General features: G+C 31.9%; 1 protein-coding gene across 5 annotated transcripts in view; it reads right to left on the bottom strand.

Moving 5' to 3' along the window:
- The window catches only part of Simj (simjang), a 97,331-nt gene that overhangs the window by 6,058 nt on the left and 67,728 nt on the right, over window positions 1-23,545 (bottom strand). For 3 of the 5 annotated variants that reach the window (XM_064065816.1, XM_064065812.1, XM_064065815.1), the window contains exons 4-8: window positions 11,765-11,962; window positions 2,458-2,550; window positions 2,035-2,245; window positions 794-930; window positions 518-740 (exon numbers count right to left, since the gene is read on the bottom strand). In XM_064065816.1, coding sequence (XP_063921886.1) covers window positions 518-740; window positions 794-930; window positions 2,035-2,245; window positions 2,458-2,550; window positions 11,765-11,962 — 862 coding nt within the window. The remainder of the gene's footprint in view (window positions 1-517; window positions 741-793; window positions 931-2,034; window positions 2,246-2,457; window positions 2,551-11,764; window positions 11,963-23,545) is intronic. The other 2 variants (XM_064065813.1, XM_064065817.1) reach the window with 2 other exon arrangements.

The raw sequence follows: 23,545 nt of genomic DNA, 5'->3' as shown, positions 1-23,545 counted from the left end.
TATCTTCGTAGGTAGGTAGGTTTTCACAATACAAAGTGACTATTAATGTTTGTTTTTTTTAGTTAGGTTGGCAACCGATTTAAAATTTTACTATACAATTTGAATTACATTTTTTTTTATTTGAAGATTAAAATAATATCAAACTTAATTTAATTGGCCATAATACAAAGTGACCATTACTGTTCGTGATTGTTTTTGTCAGGTTGGCAATTGCTTTAAAATTTTATGATGATCGTCTCAACCAATCACATTTCTTAGGCGTGCGCATGTCAAAATTAATCTAAATACCCCCGGTACTAAAACAATATCCTGCACTTAGGTGAATTTTTATTACTGCTAATTTCCTTTTTAGGTTAGTTGGTATAATTGAGGACCTGATTTATGTTTTCAAATATTTCGAATTTCGTATCATAATTCTGTACATTCCAAATTTAATTATCTAAATTATTCGATAAAATATTTTAATCTTAAAAAAAAACACAAGTATACTTCAAATTGGTCATTCCAACATACTCACTTCTAAGTAGTTGTTGATGCAGCGCTTGCATCGCCGCGGCGTTTTGCGAAAACTTATCCGAAGACGAATGCGAACTACGCGAAGGTGGCGGCGTTTGTTGAGCGGCAGGTGGAGCTGGAGGGGTGGCAGCATGTCGAGGGGTGGGAGTAGGAGTTGCCGATTTCGGAATGGCTTCCGGTGTTACTGGTGACGGCGCCGGACTACTCGAAGTAAAAACTCCATTCTGAAAAATGAATTGTTAGATTCTTGTTCTACGTCACCCGACAAAAAACTAACCTGGGCTAGCCTCTGCTCAATTTCTTGTTCCTGCTGAAGAGCTTTAACAAACGCCGTTTTCAACCTATTCGTGTGTTCTGCTTTGAGGGCTTTCTTAACATTATTTGTAACGCACTGTTCGCATATGACTTTAACACCTGCAAAAAAATGTTTCTTTTAGGTAACATTATTAGACACCATTTCGTGCCCTTTGTACGACTAAATTTGAATTTATCATTTTTGTCGCTGCGTCGGTAACTTTATCTACACTTTCAGACTTCTGGCTTTTACTTTTTAAAAAATCAATTGGAAAAACCCTTTTTCACAATAATGAAAAGGATATTCTATTAGTAGTAATAATACAATGGCACTGAATAATTTTTGGATATATTTTTAATGTTATTATGTATTTAAAATTTCAAAGTATGCAGGTGTTGAGTAGTTTTAGGTTAATTAAATAATAAATTTCGAAAAGAGCTAACGACAGACGAAAACATTGAACAGTGTGTATCCATACAGTAAAAAAAGGAATCCATTTTAAAAAATTATTTTAAAATAATTATAATTAATCTTATAGTCTTTCAAAGCTGAGTTTATTTTGTGTTTCCTAAACAGGTAGTGGTTTTCAAATATGTAATCCAATTAATCGGTTAAAAAATTCTCAAAATTCTTCAAATTTTTTTGATGTTCAACTATTTGGAGCAATAAACAAGAAGTTGCTGCTGCTTGCTGACTTTTACATGTTAAACCTTACGTTGATGTACTAAACAAAAATAAATTGGAACTAGCTGCATAAGGATAGAATTCTAAATAAATTTAACTACGTTGAATTTTTTTTGACTATCTAAAAAAAAATTATTACAATTTTCACAATCTCTACTAAGTTCAAATTTTAATTGTGAAGATTTTTGATCGTATGTATTCAACTGTGCGATATTAAATGACTACAAAGACAACGATTTTTGAAAGAAAGTAAAAGTATAAATTTCACTGAGAAACTTAATAGATGCAATCAAACGACCATTTTTAAAATTGCAGTAATAAAACCTGTTAAGTGAAATGTACGTACAAGTTTAACTTTTATTAGTGGAACTAGTTGAAAACGGTGCAATAAAAAATTGTTACACGCAAACGAGGTGTAACGCTCCATTAATTCAACATAAACGTAATCGTCTCGCTGATAAGTGATAACATACTATTTAAAACGGACAATTATTATTCATTTCTTTTAACTATGCCAAGTGTGATAAGTAAATAGTTACCTCTATTTTTGCCTTTTGTTTCCCATTTCCAAACTGGTGTAAAATCGGAATTACACTGCGTACACGAAAACGGCATGGGTGGCATAGGCATTCTCGTTTCTTTCGTAAGAAAATCGACGACATGTTCTAATCCTACCAAATATATGAATTCTGTGTTACTAGGGTTGGGAATAAAATGCATTTCGGGTGGCGGTGGTTTGGGCGGAGGAATCTGCAAATATAAAATTGTCGGCATTTAAGGAATGTACGCCTTCTCTGCAAGCTAATGTTTTTCAAACTTTCATATCCTATATCATTAACAAATGAAATAAGATAGTGTAAGCAGGTGACTTAAGAACTTATTTATCAGCAAAAATAACTGTGTACAACACAGCAATTAAAACGATAGGGTTCACATATCAAGCAACAAACAAAAATAATTACCTGTAAAAGTGTTTTTTCAAGCTGTTTGCGAAGCGCCAACTTCGCCGCTGCTTGTCTTTGGGCTGGTGTCTGTCCGTCATCCCGAGGTCGATCCTGATTAAAAAGACAACACATTAATATAATTCACCATAAAACAAAACCTTAAAGCAGCATCATACCATGCTTCAACTAATAAAAAAAATCTATCACGAACAGAACTAGACTTCACGAATTACCTGCTGATCGCCTATTGGCGTAGCTTGCGCGCTTGTACTAATGCCCAATCCTTTATTATCTAATCCACTAGCAGTCTGACAGCATTAAATAGAAATAACATTTTTAATAAGCAACACTGCATAACTTTCTTTAACTATACATATCTAATTAACCCCGCCCTACTTGCCAGACTGTCAACTAATTATACACCTAAGAGCTATCTTCAGACTTCATATTACGAAGTACATCAAAGCTGTTTTCTTTGACGTTCCGCGATTATATTAACAAAAAGTCTGAGGTTCTTTTCGATAATAGCAACCTTTCCTTGGTTGGATCATAAGGCATTTTCTCTTTGAAATAAGAATTAGCAAGCGCAGTTCATTGCTACATTTTTATCATTACAAATTTTACTTCTTTGAACAAATAAATTTAACGTGTTTTTTATTGTTGTAACAAAATACGTGAGTTATATGTAACTTTTAAAACTAATCAGTTCTTAAAAAATTTAGACACTTTGTTTCTTTTATGACGATCTTTTCGTAAGAAAATGAGGTTTGGAAACAGCTATTTTGAAAATAACATAAACATTCATCTACCTAATTTTATAATACTAAACAGGTCATGGGCACACGAATTTCTTGAGTTATGCCGACGTTGTTACACATTTTGCCAATTTGAATACAAAAAGCTTGGAACGTTTTACTACACAAAAAATATGACAAAAAAATCCAATTAAAAACTGCAATAAGAGTAATTTCAATTTGAAAAATACAAAGTTATTCCCATATAGAAAGGACTTATTAAATTTTGAATAAAAGTGTTTTAATAACAGCTGCTAAAATAATTTTAAAAAATAAAATTGGTGACTTTAAAATTTCTTGTACATAACTAATCAATTTAACATAAATTGATGGACCAGTTCAGATGAAGCAGCATATGTTAAAACATATTAAGATATTGAAATTTAATTAGGTATTTTACAAAAGCATTAAATTGTATTGTATTCTTCATTCACATTATTAGAAAAAAATAAGTCTGAATTTTGCTCGAGAATTACCTATATTAGCACCATGGTTGCTCGGAAAGTTGCTTTGAAAATGCATGCTCTTTAAAAATTCACTAAAGTTCCAGTGAAAATATATCATAATATTGTAAATTTTCCTGGTATACAATACACTTTTCTTCGCATTCGTATAGAAATACAAAACTAAATTTTGGAGTAGCGGAAATTAAGAAGCAGTTTTTAGACCCACTTAACATCGATCTATGTATAGGAATAACAGATAACTTTCAAATGTAAAATAATTTTTACTAATTGTAAACATAGAAACAACGTTTGCAAACAAGTATCTCCAATATATGAAAGCGTCGAAGGAACATCAGACCAAAACTCAGTTTTTTTTATGGCAGATATAGGCAATAACTTTTCTGAGGATGCCAACGTAGCAGACGAAATATGGCAAAACTTGTTAAAAGAATTGTCAAAAAAAATTCTATTAGTCATACTAACAAAGTATTACGCTGAAATTTGGAGATAACAAAATTCCTGTGATGAGGATTTTGTATAATGCATACACTGCATTCGTAAGTAGGGCAGACATTTTTCCATTTATTGAAACTAGATAATGGATAATCTTTGGTAATTAAGTGAAAAGTGTTTTAATATATTTTGATAGTGTTTATCGCAAATTATATGGGGTATTAAGTGACATTCCATATCAATTTAACATTATGGCAAACTTTGTTTCCAAACAACTTAGAAAATGTCATCATTTTCAATGTTCTTTGTCTATAAAGAGTGTGTATACAGCGCTTCAAGTCATGTTCGTCTGTATATGGGACATATTGTGTTTTTTTATATTGTTAGATTTTTAATTGTTAATTAATAATTAAGACTTCCATTCATTTTTTAACTAAATTTGTATGCTACATTTTTTTTATTTTTTATTCAAAAACATAGGGAGCTCTGTTAACAAAAAAAAAAAAAAAAACATGAGAAAACACCAGAAATATATCAATGTGAAATGAAGTCGTGAAAAATAAATTATATCTTACTGTCTAATTTTTTATATTTTTTAAGATAAGAAAACGATTTATGCACAGTCAATGACCGCCTCCTTTATGTACAACACAATTTTTTAAATAACGTGTGCAACAAAAATCGTCATATTGTTGCTTTTTTATTGTAAGTATTGAAAAAAATAAATTTGTTTTTTAAATTAGGAATAATAATCTGAATCATGACTAAATATCTCCCGAACTCAAACAAAAATGAAAATGGGATTTTTAGCAACAAATACAATATGCTAATTTAAAGATAGCCAAGAGTCCATAATTTAATAGCACACATTTTCGGATACTAGAAAGCAAATATGAGAAAATCAATCCAATATTATCGATATTTTGGAATCTTCCAACTCGCAGGTTCATAAATGTTTAGAAACAACTTAAAATACTGTCAAATGAACGAATATAGAAAACGTAGAAAAACTGCAAACAATGCGATATAGGAGTCCAAATCTAAACTAAAACATACAATGTCGGCACAGTATACGATATTTCTAATTGATGTTTTTCACTAAGGATTATTAAGTTAAAATTACGAACTTCAATCTATAAATAATGTAAGTTGAATTATCTGAAATTACGTCTAAAATAAGTTCTACTTGACTGTAGCATTTTCACCCACATTTTTTGCATACTGTTACTATGGCCACTTTTCTGAATTAAAAAATAAGTACGTGAGTCAAAAAGTGTAGGGGAGAATGGGGTGATGGGAGTCAGCGGGCAAAGGAGGTTATGCCTTTATCTTCAAAACCAAATTACATAAACAAATGAATATCAGTGATAACAATTCGTCACATATATTACAGTTACTCGGAGGATTTGGAAAAAAAATGCCACATAACGTTTTCACGTGCGTTTGTTCTAATTTTACGAGTGTCCAAAATAATAAATAAAGCAACGAACTAATTTAACCTTTATTTTATTTATGTATATTAACCCACTAAAAGGCGTGTTTGAGAACTTTTGTGATTCCTTCGATTATTTATTTAGTTTTATATATTTTTTTTTGTCAAGTAGATGTTTTCGGGCAATGAGTCAGTTAAAAGATTAAAGTTCAGAAGCGCACGATCCAGAAAAATGTTCTAGACAAGGCTAAAAGACACATATTTCAAGATATAAATTCATTGCGGTGATGATGAAGATGATAATTACGAAGATGCTGAATTTGTTACAAATTCGGTTGTAACGAGATACAAGGTGGTACAAGGTGGACTGTGGACACAGAAAGACTGCATTATCCGGGATTCACCGGAAGTTTACGAGTACGACAATTTGACTCGAGGTTGACTCTCATTTCCGCACATGATGACCACAATTACCCGCATATTTGAACAATGGTGGTCAAAGCATTTTTTTTAACTTTCGTTATTAGTCATATTACGTAAGAGGTGTATTTCACTATATCCTCGGTAACTTAATTTATTTATTAATTCGGGGTTAAGTTACCCCCTTTTCCCCTACCGTGTATTATCTGTGACATCATCAACACAGTTCCATCACCCATTTGACATTATTTTGCTAAAAAAGTGGAAATTGACAAACCTATGAGCACAGTTATAAGAAAATGAAAATTTCGACATTTCGAAATTGCACACAAAAAAGTAAAATTTTTAACAAACAAAATATACACTTTTAAAAAGAGTTGACTGCAGAACTTGCTGTTGAAGATATTGTTAGGAAGATTTAATTAGCATTCCAAATTTGTTACCAATTTCAAATTCAACTGTTTCACGTTGTTTCAATTATAATTTTTCTAATATACGAAATCTTCTTTTCCCAACAAGAAACTAGAAATAGCTATCGTGTTGTTCAAAGAAAACTATATGTAGCTAAAAAAAATCCCGATCTCAATTGTGATTAATTTTTTATTCGTTGTCAAACAGAGGGGCGGGGCATAATTACAAAATACATATTTCCGTACAAAAATTTTGGACATATTTTAAGTTTCTTGTTGTGAAAAGAAAACTACGTATATTAGGAAGGAAGGGCAAAATATAAGCCCCGCCCACCCACCCCATCTCAATTGTAATGATTTTTTTTATTCATTGTCAGACGGAGAGGCGGAGTCGAACTGCAAATTTCATATTTTTTTACAAAATTTTACCCTTCTAAGAACTTTTCTCACATAATTTCTTGTGGAGAAATGAGGATTTTGCACCTAAGCTCCGTCCTCGGCTCACTATGCATAAAAAAATCATCACAATTGACAGGGGGGTGGGTGGGTGGGGCTTATATTATGTACAGTTTTTCTTAATATAGGAATTCTTGTTTTCCCAACAAGAAATTAAGTGAATAAAAAATCGTCACAATCTAGAGGGGGTGGGTGGGCGGGCCTATATTTCCTACATTTATTTTTCTAATATACGAAATCTTCTTTTCCCAACAAGAAACTAAAAATTGCCATCGTGTTGTTCAAAGAAAACTATATGTAATTAAAAAAAAGTCCCGATTTCAATTATGATGAATTGTTTATTCGTTGACAGACCTAGGGGCGGTGCATAATTGCAAAATACATATTTCCCTACAAAAATTTTGAACATATTTCAAGTTTCTTGTTGTGACAAGAAAATTACGTATATTAAGAAGACAGGGTGAAATATAAGCCCCACCCACCCACCCCATCTCAATTGTAATGATTTTTTTTTATTCATTGTCAGACCGAGAGGCGGAGTCTAACTGCAAAATTATTGGAATCGCCAGAATTGTAAGGATTTAGTTACAAGATTTTGTGAAGTGCGAAGTAAGATATGTAGAACGCTATAATCGAAATAAAAAACAGGAAGCCATATTTAGGGGTAAAAAAACAATTAAAACGAAAAGTTCGGAACCCATGGTGTATTATTTTGGAAGCCCATGTACTTTTTTTTTGTATATTCTTTAAAACAATTTTGGGGTTCTTTGGTGTTCTATTTTTGGAAAATTCTGACCTGACGTGACCGTTTTTGGGTTAGTTTTGGTACCGTTTTTTCTTTCTTGGAAAATTTAAAACAATCTTGAGGTTCTAGGTACGTATTCCTGCTTGGAAAGAATTTGAAAGTGCTTTGGAGCCTCTAGTGTCTTTTCTTATAATAAGTTAACCAAATTTCTTGGAGGATAGTCATTTGCTAAAATCAGTCTTATTTTAGCAGGTACTAGCCCTAGGCGTCCGCCTTCTTTTTTCTTAGAGTGTATGTCAAGTGCCAAAATCGGTCTTATTTTAGCAGGTACTAGCCCCACTTACCAGCTCTCTATTTTCTTAGCGGATATGGCATTTGACAAAATTGATCTTATTTTAGCAGGTACTAACACCGCCCACCCGCCCTCTATTTTCTTAGAGGGATCTCATTAGCCAAAATCACACTTATCTTAGCAGGTACTAGCCTTCTAAGAAAATAAAGGGCGGGAGGGTGGTCTAGTACTTGCCAAAATAGGACTAATTTTGGCAAATGATCTACTCTCTAAGAAAATAAAGAGCGGGTGGACGGGGCTAGTACTTGCTAAGATAAAACTGAAATTTCCAAAAAACTTTCTACCCTTCATTTTCTTAGAGTGTATGTCATTTGGCAAAATCAGTCTAGGTACCAGCACTCGAAGAAAATAAAGGGCGGCTGGGCGAGGCTACTTTTTGCCGAGATAAGGCTGATATTGCCAAACAGCATACCCTCTTTTTGCCAAGATTCGACTGATTTTGGCAAATGATATACCCTCTACCCTTTATTTTCTTAGAGAGTAGGTCACTTGCAAAAATCAGTTTTATATTAGAAAGTACTAGCCCCGCCCACCCACCCTGTGTTTTATTAGAATATATGTCATATGCCAAAATCGGTCTTGTCTTAGCAAGTACTTGCCCCGCCCACCCACCCTCATTTTCTTATGGTATATGTGATTTGCCAAAATCAGTCTTACGTTAACAAGTACTAGCCTTGTAGGAGAATAAAGGGCGGGGGGCGGGCCTAGTACTTGCCAAGATAAGACTGATATTGCCAAATAAAATATCCTAAGAAAATAAAGGGCGGGTGGGTGGGGTTAGTACTTGCCAAGATTAAGCTGATATTGCCAAGTGGCATACATTCGAAAAAAATAAAGGGCGGATGGGCGGGGCCAGTACTTGCCAAGATAAGAGTAATTTTGACAAATGATATACCCTCTACCCTTTATTTTCTTAGAGAGTAGGTCACTTATCAAAATCAGTTTTATCTCAGCAAGTACTAGCCCCACCCACCCGCCCTGTGTTTTCTTAGAATGTATGTCATCTGCCAAAATCGGTCTTATCTTAGCAAATACTTGCCCCGCCCACCCACCCTCTATTTTCTTATGGTATATGTTATTTGCCAAAATCAGTCTTAGTTTAACAAGTACTAGCCTTCTAGGAAAATAAAGGTCGAGTGGGCGGGCTAGTATTTGCCAGGGTTAAACTGATATTGTCAAATGGCATACCTGCGGAAAAAACAAAGAGCGGGTGGGCGGGGCTAGTACTTGGTAAGATAAAACGGACATTGCTAAATGACATACCCTCGCAGAAAATAAAGGGGGGTGGGTGGGGCCAATACTTGCCACAATAAGACTGATTTTGTCAAATGACATACCTTCTACCCTTCATTTTCTTGACTATGCCATTTGCCAATATTAGCGTTATCTTAGCAAGTGCTAATCTCGCCCACCCACCCTCTCTTTTCTTAGAGGATATGTCATTTGCGTAAACCAGTTTTATCTTAGCAGGTATTAGCAAAAAGTTGAACATTTTTTTTTATTTTTGTAGTGACTGTTTAGATTTAACGTTGACGGCCTAAAAGTTCCGAAATCAAAACACTCTTATTTTAGCACGGTTGTCGAAAAATAAATTTAATCCCTATGGGACCAAAATTAAAATAATCAAGTGTTACCACAACATGTTTTTATTAATAATTAAATATAAATAATCTGTACTAACTTGCATACTTGTACAAGTGAATTTGTTGACTAAGGTTCGAATGTTCTCTATGATGTTACACAACCATTTATGGAAAACTTTTACGTCGCTGACTGATGAATAAAAAATAATCAAAATAAGCATAACAGGTATTGCCAATTCGTCAAACGCCCCCACTTTCCGAAAACGACATTTCTTTTTTTTTTTCAAAATTACTTGTTTTTACAAGTACCGTACTAACTACTGCTGATTATATCACGGTGATTTTTGTTACCTACCTTAATGTTTTTTAAATCTCCTTAAAAGTCTTTCGTGTTATCAGAACACCTGTATTAAAATTTTCAGTAAGAGAGAATCGTACATTCAAAGTATTTTGCAAACAAGAGACATCTATCTATTTACAATCTTTGTCTTTGAGTTAGGTCGAGTGGTACTTCAAATGCTCCACAAACAAACACTTGGTCGTTTCCATTAATGAGCGGTGTGAATATTGCTCGAGGTGAAAAATTCTCATTGTTTAAAAATTTTACACTACTTTGTAGAGGTCAAGCAAACTTTTTGAGAAAAAATTTGAAAACATTAGTGCAATAAAAAAACAATCGTTAAAATCGGCAATATAGTCAAAAATGTAAAGCAAAATTTTGAGTAAATTTAGGAAAATGATACACGAATAAATAAAAACACCATTTTTAAAAAACTAAATAAAAATAAAGTTTTGACAACAAATACGAAATTAGAGAATTCTACAACAAACTGTACAAGATTCACATAGGTATCTATTTTTCTAGGCATTCAGGGTACTTGGAACGAATTGGTAACATCGCCTCGAACCTCGCATAAAGCGCATTGTTTTCCGGCTTTTTCATTGCCAACTAAATACGAACTGAAGTGTGACGTCTTTATTAAGAAGTGATCAATCTGTCGTACCAATTTAAGCTTGTAACCAATATTCTTTGTTCTAAGAAACACTACTAATTTGAGGATAGTTTCCAACAAATATTATTTCTAACTATCCATATCGCTTTCGGCATAGAATATGGGCGTGAATTTAATTTTATTTCGAATTCACAAGAGTATATTAGTTAACTTCGCATAGATCAAACTTCGCTGCAAAGAATTTCGAAGCCACTTCCTGACATCGTAACTGTAATTTTAATAAAAAGTGTGTAATGTAAATTCTTAGTAAATTTTTGGGAATAAATTAAACGTGAATAATAAAAATTGGCCCAAGGTTATTTAGGCAGAACTTCCTTCGCCCCTGAAGTACAATCAAATAAAATCAGTTTCTGATCAATTTTGGGATGACGTCATCAAATTGTTGGTGGGGATGATTATTATTCATGGCAAATTTGGCCATTTGACTGTGATCAATTCTACACATACTTTTATAGAGCTGCAAATCAGTTTGCACAAATTAAAACAACAGCTCTATAGTTATTTCCCTAAGGAAATTCAAAACAATTATAACAATTTCCATCTGGATCCGGGATTTGTTTTTACAAAATACTTTCAATATGCTGAGATTTCAACAAATTCTGAAGGAACAACTTACTGAAATATCAAGTGACAGAACGTTGAAACTAGTTTGTGTATCAAAAACAAAGTCCACAATTGGAAAACTACTTTTTGAAAAACAAGCACACACATCACATCAATATTCTTTTATGTTGTAATTTATTTTGACTTAAAAGTGTTAATTCGTTTGTATTCACTCACGGAGTCTCGACCCACACTTTAGAAACCGCTGGGCTGGGTTAGATATATCGGCGCAGTTTACCGTTGTCCAAGTTCATTCGTACTAGTGATTTTAAATTTTCAAGCAGACAATTTCAACTAATTTTTTCAAATGTTAGACTCTACGTTTACAAAGCCACCTTCATTTGCTTACAAACAAGATCAATTTCTAAATTAAATTAATTTTTATTACCACGAGTGTAAAAAATACTACATAATCAACCCACTGAACCAAGTCCCTCGTGTGATCATTGCCCTCGACTTCACGATCGAGGATTAAAAGATCTACTATAATATACCCTTGTACATAATCCGTCGTAAGTCTGATGTCCCTTCAGCGCTTTCGTACTGAATAGCTACAATACATTTTTTTGTAGTTTTTATCTTTCCTACATAAAGATTCCACACAAAGACATGACAAACCTTCGACGGTTGGGGTGGTGCGGGCGTGATCGTAACGGAAGGCGACAGGTCCTTAACGCCTGGCGGAAAGCCTGACGGCGGTCGTCCCAGCGAGCTCCTCTGCGGCGGTTGAGGTACGGAAAGGCTCGCGCCACGGTTGCTCAGCGGCGAGCCGGCCAGAGGCGGCGCGTGGATGCTCGAACGGGACGGCGGCGGCTGCTGAAAAACCATCGACATTGCCATCAATCATGCTTCGTTCGTCGCTTTCGTTGTTTTTTCGACGACAAAGGGAAAGGACGCGCCGGAGAGGTGGATCTTTGGTGGAAACATGACGTAACGATACAATAACGGCCGTTGTGTAACGTAATAATACAGACAACGGAGCGTTTAATGTCGAACTAACCCATTTATTCGTGGTAATTAATTATCTTTTCTGTAGGCAGTGATGACGGTGGAGGGGGACTTTTTGTTAGGCCGTGGGTCTGGCAAAGGGTACTTTTCGTTTATTTCGTGGGGAAGGAACAATTGGTGCAACATATTAGCGAAAAACTTATTGAGATCACATGCTGGATGTTGTTAATATTGGTCTTTCGAGCAGATGTGTTTACAGTAAAATTAATTTTATACTGTTTGCTGTTCAAATTAATGTCGTAAAGTGTGCTTGGTGTTAATCTGTCGACAAATAGCCACTTGTTGTATGTTCGTTATTAGTAAGCCAAGAAATTTTGTTTCCGATTTACTGGCTATAAGGACGAATACAAATCGGCGGGTTTATAAAAACTAAACTATGCAATTTCGTAAAACTAACTAAAAGTTTTTTTTTAACATGAATAGTTAAAAGTATCATAAAATTTAAATTAATGGCAAAAATGTGTTTTGCAACGATCGCTCAAGAACAGATGCGTATTACACAAATAAATAGGTACGAAATTTCACGATTTCAAACAACGAACGTAAAGGTCGTGGGTTTGCATATGAGAATATAGAATAGTACAACTGGCAGCTGCTGCGAGCTCTATTTCAAAATTCAAAATTTCATAATGTGTGTTTAAACAGACAATAAAACATAAACAGTCAAGTCAAACTTACCAACTGCTGCCCTTTTTCGTCTATTTGAGAATGATTGCAAAGTATAAAATAAATAGCAAATATCATTCAACGATGTGAAGTACGCCTCACTATATCAATATAATGCAGTAGCCAAATTGAGAATCTCTTTTTAAACAGAATATAATCTAGAAGAATTACTTTATTCTTCCGGAAGGCTTAAGAGTACTTGGTTGCAAAGGAAGTTTCGCTACAAATTTTGTTGCTTATGCCTAAAACTGTTCTCTAATCGTAGACAAAATAATGTGTAAAACGAATTTTATTTAGTCGTCGAACTTTAATATCGTGTGACAGTGTCCATGACCATTACGGAATGAAAGACGTACTATTGTATAGTTCCCTCAAACATATTTGGCGTTTATGACTTCACACCAATTTGACTCCCATTATAATTCAATAGGCCGTCACAACCGGATGTCTTAAATCCGCTCACCGATACCTACCTGAAAAGATCTTTTCTGGTAAAAGCACAGGGTAGGACTGAGTTTTGCATTTACCGACAACTGCGCCTTTCGATTTTTTTATTTTAAGTAAAAACAAAGGAACATTGTACTCAATCACTTTTTATTACGGCAAATTAGTTAGAATTTTGATATACACAACTATTTACTTATTAACACAACTGCTTATTTACTGATCGAAATAGTCACTGTCATCATCACTCGACTCTTCTAAATTAACAGTTAACGCTTTTATCAACCATGTCCTGTACTGGTCTTTTCCTGAATTTATTCTTCAAGAAGGCACTGTGTTTTGTAGCTTCTGCTACAATCCGCATTTCTATTTACAAAATATGTTTTCGGCAAAATTTTTTGCTACAATATTTCCAAAAGTATTTAAAAATAAATTGCTACAAAAATACTAATTAAATGGCCTATTATTATTAATTTTTATTTATTTGTCACTATTTACTGTAAGACAATAATTTTAAAAAATTTTATTTATCTATGTATTTTCTATTAAAAAAATTAAGCTTGATAAACCTGTTTTTATAATTTGTAAATAAATTTAGTTGTGTTATTACACTTCTTTTCAATTTTTGGAGGATATGCAACTGCATATCTCTGCATATATTAATAAAGTTACAGCATATTTGCATAACTTTCATGCATATTACATGATCATATTTCTCAAAATTTTGCTGCATACTTTTCGCTCTCTAATCATGTATTATTTTTAATATAACAGCAATATGAATGTACCCTCTGGATTCGAAACAAAGGCCGGTGACATCGTCAAAACTATTTGATTTATCAAAAAACTTTGTGGACCAGTTTTCTATGATTGCGATCGTACTTATTAAAGATTTTATGTTTTTTGCTTTCATTATCTTAATAATATTTTCAAATGTGCAGAATAATGATTAAATAATAATTAAGGTACGGACGAAACAAAATTACTCTTAGTCCGGTCCTTCGCGTCTCGGCCGTCCCTGGCACGTGGCATGGTTTACATTTACTAAGCTTTATGAAGGGTCGGCTGTAAAGTACTTTAAACGTCAAAGCCATAAACGCCTTATAGGTTTCAGGAAACTATACACCAAATTTAAAATGTCAAAAAGCGAGTATAAAGTATAACAAAAATGTCATAATTTTAAAACTAACAAAAATCAAACAAAATATATATTTTAAGTTTAAATACTACTACTAAGTTCGTGTCAAAACTCAAAAGCGGTTGCTTTTTCTAATTTTATAAAACAAAATTTTGTTATAATTACCATGTTTATTTATGGAAATTTGCAATTTAACACCTTTAAATTTCACAAGTTTTTCCAAGATTAATAGGGGCAAAATCAATTTTATTTTAACTAGGCCCGCCCACTCGCCGCCTATTTTCTCAGACGATATGTCATTTCCCGAAATAAGTCTTATCTTATCAAGTACTACCACCCACCCATCTTTTACTTTCTTAGAAAGGATGTCATTTGCCAAAATCACTCTTGTCTTACTAAATACTAGCCCCGCCCACCCGCCCCCTATTTTGTCAAAGGATATATCATCTGCCAAAATAAGATTTATGTTAGCAAGTATTAGCTCCGCCCACCCGCCCTTTAGTTTCTCAGAGGGAAGTACTTGCTAAGATAAGTCTTATTTTGGCTATTAACATATCCTCCGAGCAAACAAGGGCGGGCGGGCGGGGTTTTAGCACTTGCTCAGATAAAACTGATTTTGGCTGTTAACATATCCTCTGAGAAAATAGGGGTGGGCGGGTGGGGTTAGTAGTTGCTCAGATAAAACTGATTTTGGCAAATGACGTATTCTCTGAGAAAATAGGGGGCGGGCGGGCGGGGCTAGCACTTGCTAAGATAAGACTGATTTTGCTCCTATTAAACTTGTAAAAACTTGTTAAATTTAAAAGGTGTTAAATTGCAAATTTCTATAGTAACGAGTTTTTAACAATTCAGTCTTTAATTTTTTTTAATCACCCTGTTTAAGCAAATCTAAAAAATATTAATGCAGTAATAAATCACAGGTATGGCCTGATCATTTTTTGCATATTTTAGATAATATTTATCCGGCAAAATTTTTGGATTACGTCATCAATTTTTGGAGGGAATAAGCGAATATATTTTGAAAAAAAAATTACTATGCTTACCATAAATTGAAAACATCTGCAAGATTTCAAAGCATTCAGTTTGGCAGATTCAAAATTAAATTGCAAAATGTTGTTTTATAATTTTGATTTTTTTCCAAAAATCTGGGCGTTTCTATATACATATTTACTATGTGCAATTTTGACGTCATCACTTGGTGCCGCTGATTAGACAAATTTTGATTAGCGTTTTACCATCTACATGATATTCATAATATAAATACAAAATTTTACAAAAGTCGGCTCAGTTACTTTTGGAGACTATCTGTCTAATAAAAATCCGGGACGGCAGACAGACACACGGACCAACAGACAGAAACGGGAGACCTATTTCTTCGTACTGTAGGGGTCATGAAAGATTGAGAAAACGTAAAAGTAGAGAGTCGGCCGACGGACTCGATTACAATACTTCCTTCACTTACGCTCGAGAAGTAAAAAATTTTGAAAAATCTCAACTTTAATTTAAATTAATATCGCGATTCTATTATTTTTAACAAGAAAAATTAATTTAATTAGTCAGTCTATTCAGTAAACGAAATTAAACACTAAAATTTTAAAAACAATTATTTCAATTGTTACAACAACCAATCAACTGTGATTATTTCGTTAATAATCACCCGTTATACTAAAAATATCTAGTAAACAGCAGTACTGTAACTAGATAACACTATTGTTGTATATAAATAAAATTTTACAATTTTACAATTTTTAGCCCACCCCAATTACAAAAGCTTTCGATCATTCGTTATTAACTTTAAAAGTTTTTCATCATGTTATTTATTGGGTGTGACGTATGTGGCAAGATTTTGTGACCTACATCCTTTTCTTTACTTCAAATATGATTTCACTGAGTGTTTGATTCTTTACCTACTAGTAATGGTATAAAAAAGGTATAGAAACAAAATAATAAAGGCTAATAGATATTTTGAATATTCTGAATTAGAGAAGTAAAGTTATTTTGCAGCAAAGTTTGATTTCCAACAATAATTATTGATTTACTTATTTTCAATTTTTTGGTTACTTTAAAACTCTATCCACTGTGCAAAAAAAATTTGCAAATTCTAGAGACAGTAATTTTTTATTTTATTACATTTTTGTAACTGTTTCCCAAATAAAAATTAATTCCACAAATTATAAAAAAAGACATTTTAATGGTCGTCACCGACTAAACAAAATATACAATACCATCGAAAAAAGCAAGTTGATGACTGCGTTATTATTTTTAGGTGGTTTTTAATCTACTTTCTCTGCTCGATTAAATTATATTGCGAGGATGTAGCGATGTATGACATCATAAGTACAAAAATAATATTATTTCATATTTTGTAAAAATTATGTCATTCAAATTATTTTAATACAACAAGGACAACTGCCAAACAACTATCGTAAAATATTGTCATAATTAAACCTACTTTTCTAGCAAAAGAACATGTCAAATACATAAATCGTATCCTAATTGCTCCCAATTTTATTGTGAAATGTCATAAAAATTAGGTATCATAAGAATATTGACGATTTCAACAAATTTCGAAAATCACTCATTTTCTTTTTTTATTTTCGAAATCGTGAATTTACAAATTCGGAAAATATTACAGCAATTCGTAAAAATTAAACTTTCTTTTATTCCTGACGAAAATGAAGTACGAAAAGTAGTTTTGATGGATTTTTTTATCCTCTTAATTTAAAAACAGGTATTTTTTTATTATTTCAAAAATATCTTCACGATGCAGATGCATTATGCTTTTTTAGTCAAAACTACTCATTTGGATTTTTTTTGCAAAAATTTGAAAGTCTACGGTAAAAAATAAAAACGAATTCATAAACCACAATTAGCGGAGTATGTTTTTTTTTTATAAAAGATTGTAACTTCTAACTTAACTCTATTATTTAGCTGAAACTTTCAAGGGGCCAATTTTTATTTATCAACATACCATTATTTGATACTAAGTTTAATAATTTTTTTCATACAACATAATATAATCATATAATATGGCAGAGTCATATCTCTGGATACATATTTTCTTGTAAATTTATTGTAGTAATAATTTTGTTTTTGTTATTATCCTATGTTTATTGTATTATTGGATTTTGCATCTTCAGTATTACGATGCATAATTTTAGTGTGTGATTATTTGATTTATGGACGATAGGTTTGTTAAAGCTTACATAAGCTCTATTCGTATTTCAGAAAAATTGTTCACCTTGTATTTACCATCTGTTTGTGATTATATTTTTTTCAGTACTCTAAACAGTTTGTTATTTGGACTACTTCAGTTCTAATTCTGTTGTATAAATAACTGACATGTGGCCCGGTTTAATGGTCCCTTCAATTTGAATTATAATCCATATTCAACTGACACAAAATCAATTACAATATACAACAATGCTCCAGCAATTAATTTTAACAATTCAATATACACAAGAAATAAAGAAAACATGTACATTGTACATTCCTTACACACACAACTTTTACAAATATAAAATTAATATCTATGATTGAACATATATATGCTAACCAATTTGATGCTGAAATTAAACCCAGTAGAGAGGTAGGTACGAGTTTTTATTACTACCGAAAATTACCTCATTAATATAAATATAGATAATTAAAATATATATAGCTTAGCCGATATTTAATCAAATGCGAATCATTTATAGTAAAATTATTTAATAAATCGCTTAAAACATTTGGCGTCGGTTCTGTAAATTATTTGGTTAATATGTAGATACAAAAAACATACTATTTGTTGTATTAGCTTATATTAATGCACTTTAATAAATGCCACAGTAACATGTATTAATCACTATTTTCCAAACGAGCTGTTAAAATCTTAGGTCCCATATTGACAAATATATGTAATCAGTTATTTATTTGTCTTAAAACAAATATTATCTTAAACGTAAACGGCTATGAAAATTCGTAATTTTATAGAACGAATTGCGAAATCGTCTGATTTTTAAAACTCACTAAAAACTAAGATAACTTGTTGAAGTTCATAAACGTTTGTAATTTAAAGAAATGGGCGATAAAAATCTGTTATAACATACAACATGTACATTAAAAATGTTAACCTTGATAAGTTTTATCAAAAAGTCCACACAATCATGGAATCGTTACTGCATCTCGTTCTCCAAACACCTTGCCAATAAGCAATCGACCGTACTCAATGCCACCCATACAGTTTGTTTCACACGCAAGTCTAAAAAATTCTGAGATTAATTTAACTTGTATCGCACTTAAAATGTGCTTATGTTAACAATAAAACTACAACGATCGTTGTTGCAATAGTAAATACTATATCAAAGAATAAACAATAAATGAAAGAAGAAACACCGCAGCCTCAGGCAAGTTTCGAATTTTGAATCTATTTCAAGGATATTACTACTTCAATCCGAACAAATCACTCCTGTTAAATGCATTGTTAAAGCAACAACTGCGTAAGTTAAAATAAAAATTCCTTGTTGCAATCTATTAATAGTTGCGAGCGAAATTTAGATTGATACAACTACAATAAATTTTAAATGCACATACACTGAACGAATTTCAAATTGCTCAATATCCCAATTACATAATTCGGTCGCTTTCACTCATAATTCTTTAAGAAATTATACGGTCTGCCTAATCGCAACAGAAGCATAAGCACGAGCTAAAATAAATATGACCAACAATGAATCTTTTTGCTATAGATGGGAGCTCTAAACCAATTTGGAAAAATTCCAAATGTCCAAATCAACAACTTCATTCTAAAAATACAAGCACTGTACGGAATTAATTCGTACAATAATAAAAATTCTACATTATATTCACAAAGAAAAATAATTCCATGCGTTAATTATTATTTCTGCTTAAAAGAATATTCCTATCCCAATCAAATTATTCGTTTGTTTCATCAATCGGCTTGAAAACCCGTAGAGCTCCAAAATTTAATTAAAAAGTCGACCGGTATGTAAATAATTTTTGAGGTTTTTTTTGTAAAGGGAACATGACGGTCTGGCATAATCAATCCAATTATTAAAAAACCTCCAAAGTGAGCAAAAAATCTGATGCATTACCTTGTATTTTAATTATTAAAATCAACCGATTATTTCCCACTGGAAAACTATTCATATTTTATTTTTGCCAGAGTTGAACTGTTCCTTTTTTTCTGATATTGCTTCCAAAACGCATTCACACGAGCTAAAATTTCGCTAAAAATCTAAACATAACTTCGGTGTAATTTTAAAGAATCGAAAAGTGCGGTTAAAAAGATGATGGAAAGCTCAAGTTCCGGAAGAGCGATTTATTAAGAAGTTACCACACAATTAAAGTGTCAGAGTGAAAAAAAGTCGTTAAAGTAACTTCTTTAATTTCGTTAGTAATTTTAATTTATCGCACAACTTGGCGCCATTTTCATGAAAGAATTGATCATGTTGTTTATTACGTTATAAATTCTAATCGTACCTAGTAGTGTATTTTCAAGGTTCAACTGTGAAACAACGTGGGTTATTGAACCCGTTTGAAATCGTCCGTTCTTTCGGTCAATTTTTACAAAGACAGTTTCATTTATGTTGTGTAATAGATGTACCGTGGTATTCGATATGAACTTCGCTTTCACGGATGCTCAACGGCACCTGAAGCCATTGTATTTGTTTAAAAAATTTATTACCGACATCTTGGCGAAACTACAGAAATATATAATTGGAACACCTAATGTTCGCTTTATATAAACAACAATATTATTGCCATCAAGATAAAATATCTTTTTTAAACTCTTAAATCAAGCTAATTCAAAATATTAAAAATCAACATACAATAATAAAAATGCTGTAAAGTTCCTTGCGTCGCAGCTTTTCGCTAATGACTTTATAATTTGACCTCTGTGTAAAAAATACATGACTTAATAAAATAATGGTTTCAAACTTTAAAACCAAAAAAAGTTCTCTAGACATTCGTTTTTTAAAAAATAAAATCGTAACTAATTATAATTAATATTATTTTGTTTTTTGCATATTCGATAAAAAATTAAATATTGTACAATGAAAAACACTTTAAACAATATATATGTAAAAGGACAATTTTATCATGACCTTTCATTATACAACAAATTCCATCACAAACCTTTTAATTCGTCTACAACTGTGCAAAATTTAAACATTTTATTTATTATTATTTATTTATATAATACTGTGACGATAAATAGAATGAATAATTATAAATGTACTGAATATATCAATTCTATTAAATACAAATATGTGATGGCATTTTCGAATGATCCTAACTGAACAATATACAAATGCAATATCCTATTCAACGCATATTAGATATCTGCATTTTACATTAGACTTAACACTGTAATACAAAAAAAAAGCCAAAAAAGAATTTTAAATCCTCATTTAAGTAATTTCGGTGTGACACGTAACCGAGAAGTTCTAAACGCGTCTAAATTTAAAATATACAACTTCTACAGTTACGTTTGTTTTTCAATTTGTATTATTAGCATTTTAAAAATTTAAAAGTTACTAATTCATATAGACTTAAACTATCTTAACTGAATTTAAGTCAAGTTACACTGACAAGTTTCCTTGAAACGATTAATTGAATTGTAGATCATTCAACTACATATTAAAACCGCTTTATGTCGAAGAAGTTAAGCGGAGGAAACTCGAAATTTTTCGATCCGTCACTGGGCACAGTAGAGCTTGCTATAAAATCAACTAAGATTAAAAATTCTATTAGTCTTTGAACTTTTCAACTTTTCGGGCGTAATAAATAACGAGATCAAGTCTACGTTCACAACAAACTTACTATTAACAACGATCATGACTCATGCATTATGTTTTCTGACAGGAGTAGTCCATTATTCTCACTGTTAATTTTTGACTCGCCTTAAAACTATAAAAGAAATAAACGGGTATTGAAGATTTTCACACACTATATACAATGTGAGAATTAGTGTGCATATAAGTTAACATTATCAGACATATTTCGCGGCATTCATGTATGTAAACGCTAATGTTGAGGCTAATACAAGACTTACTAATACAGTCATTATTACATCATAACGTCTTATTTAAATATTTAGATATGCATAGTGCCGAAAACATATTATTGATCTACCGCAAACAATACAGGTACCTGTTGTATCCTAAAGATTCACAACCCGACCGAGCATTCGTTTTATCAAAAGCATTTTCTATAGATTAAATAACGAGTCGACCAAAAAGAATCTCATTGTTTTATATTAATAACCCAAACTATTATTTTCTATATAGTTTCTACATCAGTAAATATAAATAAGAAAACGGTAATAATACATAATTGTTTTGCTCTGGAACCACGATGGTAATGTAATCGGGAGACATACTTTTGCTACATAAAAATAACGAGATGTGAAACAATGCGTGTAATATCGAATTAATAAACAATCAAAATAGGATAGTTTCATCAATATTATCTAACATCCAATTTTTTTTTTCATTTAATAAAGTACGTTTTTTTTTTCATTTTAATATAGGAAAATTGACTTTTTAAAATACATGTGTGGTGACTTTTATTATAAAACTACAGTTCACTGACGTGGTAATTAAACCAAATCAAATTTTAATTGACTTTTATCTCTCACTCAGTCACTCAACGATGAGTCAAAAATCTTCATCTTTCAAAAATCCTTGCCTGACACAGACAAAGAATTCAATGTTTTATGATTCTACTCGTTACACAAATTTCTTCACATATTACAACACGAAAAATTCTAAATTTAAAATAAAGGTTTATTTGCAGGGCGAAAATGATGAACAGTGTTTCCAGAGAGGTTTTTCTGAACATCTTTGATAAAAAAACAGAGTTATTTTGTCGATTATTTTGATAAACAATCCCATATATCTATTTAAGTATAATGTTCTTAAAATAGTCGTGACTAATAATTTAAGTATCTAATCAATCTCAGATAGTCAGTTGTTTTTTCCGTTAATAAAAAAATACGTTATAGGAAGTTTTAATCCCTGTATTTCGAGTGTCCCAGTTCCGCAAAGCTTGATCTCGGTGGAATCATTGTAAATTCAGAGGGTTTAAAACAACATATCATTATTTATTTCGCATCAGCGTGAAAGAGCAACACTAGTAAATTTATTCGGCTACATTATGTTGGGTTACCTCGTTGAATTACTAATTATGCAATTATTAAATAAAAAATAGCTTAGAATTTAATAATTATATACCTGGACAATCCTTGAAACTTGTTTAATTTAAAAATACCACAAACTCAAAATCGCCCAAAATTGCAGTTACGTTGTTTTTGTTTAGCACGGCAGCATAATCAAAGCAAATGCTTTTTTGTTTAAACTTGTTAATCAATCGTTTGCATACTACGAGTATGTAAGAAATCAATAAAAACCAGAGTAATGAGAGTCTAGGCATAATATTAACTAGCCCCTTATTAATATATATCAACTATGCGAAGCACAAGTTACTCTTTAGTCAGGAGTGGAGAACATTTTTCAAATTTAAAACTCAATTTCCAAAAATGTCTGTGCTCTTATTTCTTTTGAAATATGACCGTGTCATCTCTTTAATAATATTACAGAATTAAATCTAAAAAAGGAGACACTTAATCAATACAACTTTCATCAAAATTACGTAAATTTTAATTAGCGCATAACCAACTTCGTACATATCCACTGACACACATATACCATCTCATTTCCAAAAAAGTTGTCTGCCGCCGTACATCGTGGTCTGGATAACCGACGACCTCTAATGCATTTATTGTTATGGACAATGTACTATAAGATAATAATAATAATAATAATTAGCCAAAAATTCACAGAAATTATTAGGTAGCACTACAGTGTTAACTTCACATTTACAATGTGTCAGTTTTAAAAATTTGTAACTGGTTGCTACCACAATACGATGGATGATCAAGTGAAAACAGAAAGTAAAACAGTTCTAACATTAAAGTAGCTATCATGTGCGCATTAAAGGCAAGTGGCAAGGGTTTATACTATGGTACGTAAATGTATTACATGTGTTAATTATAAAATAAAGTCGTATGTTTATACTGGTGAAGCAAACACTAAGTGAGCGAAAGATACAATAAACTAGACAGTGGCAAAGGATGTTTA

Source organism: Zophobas morio, unplaced genomic scaffold (assembly GCF_036711695.1).
Source record: "Zophobas morio isolate AGI-343-1 ecotype UQ-CSIRO unplaced genomic scaffold, CSIRO_AGI_Zmor_V1 ptg000026l, whole genome shotgun sequence".
Taxonomy (NCBI): Eukaryota; Metazoa; Arthropoda; class Insecta; order Coleoptera; family Tenebrionidae; genus Zophobas; species Zophobas morio.
This window is presented reverse-complemented; position numbering and strand designations above follow the sequence as displayed.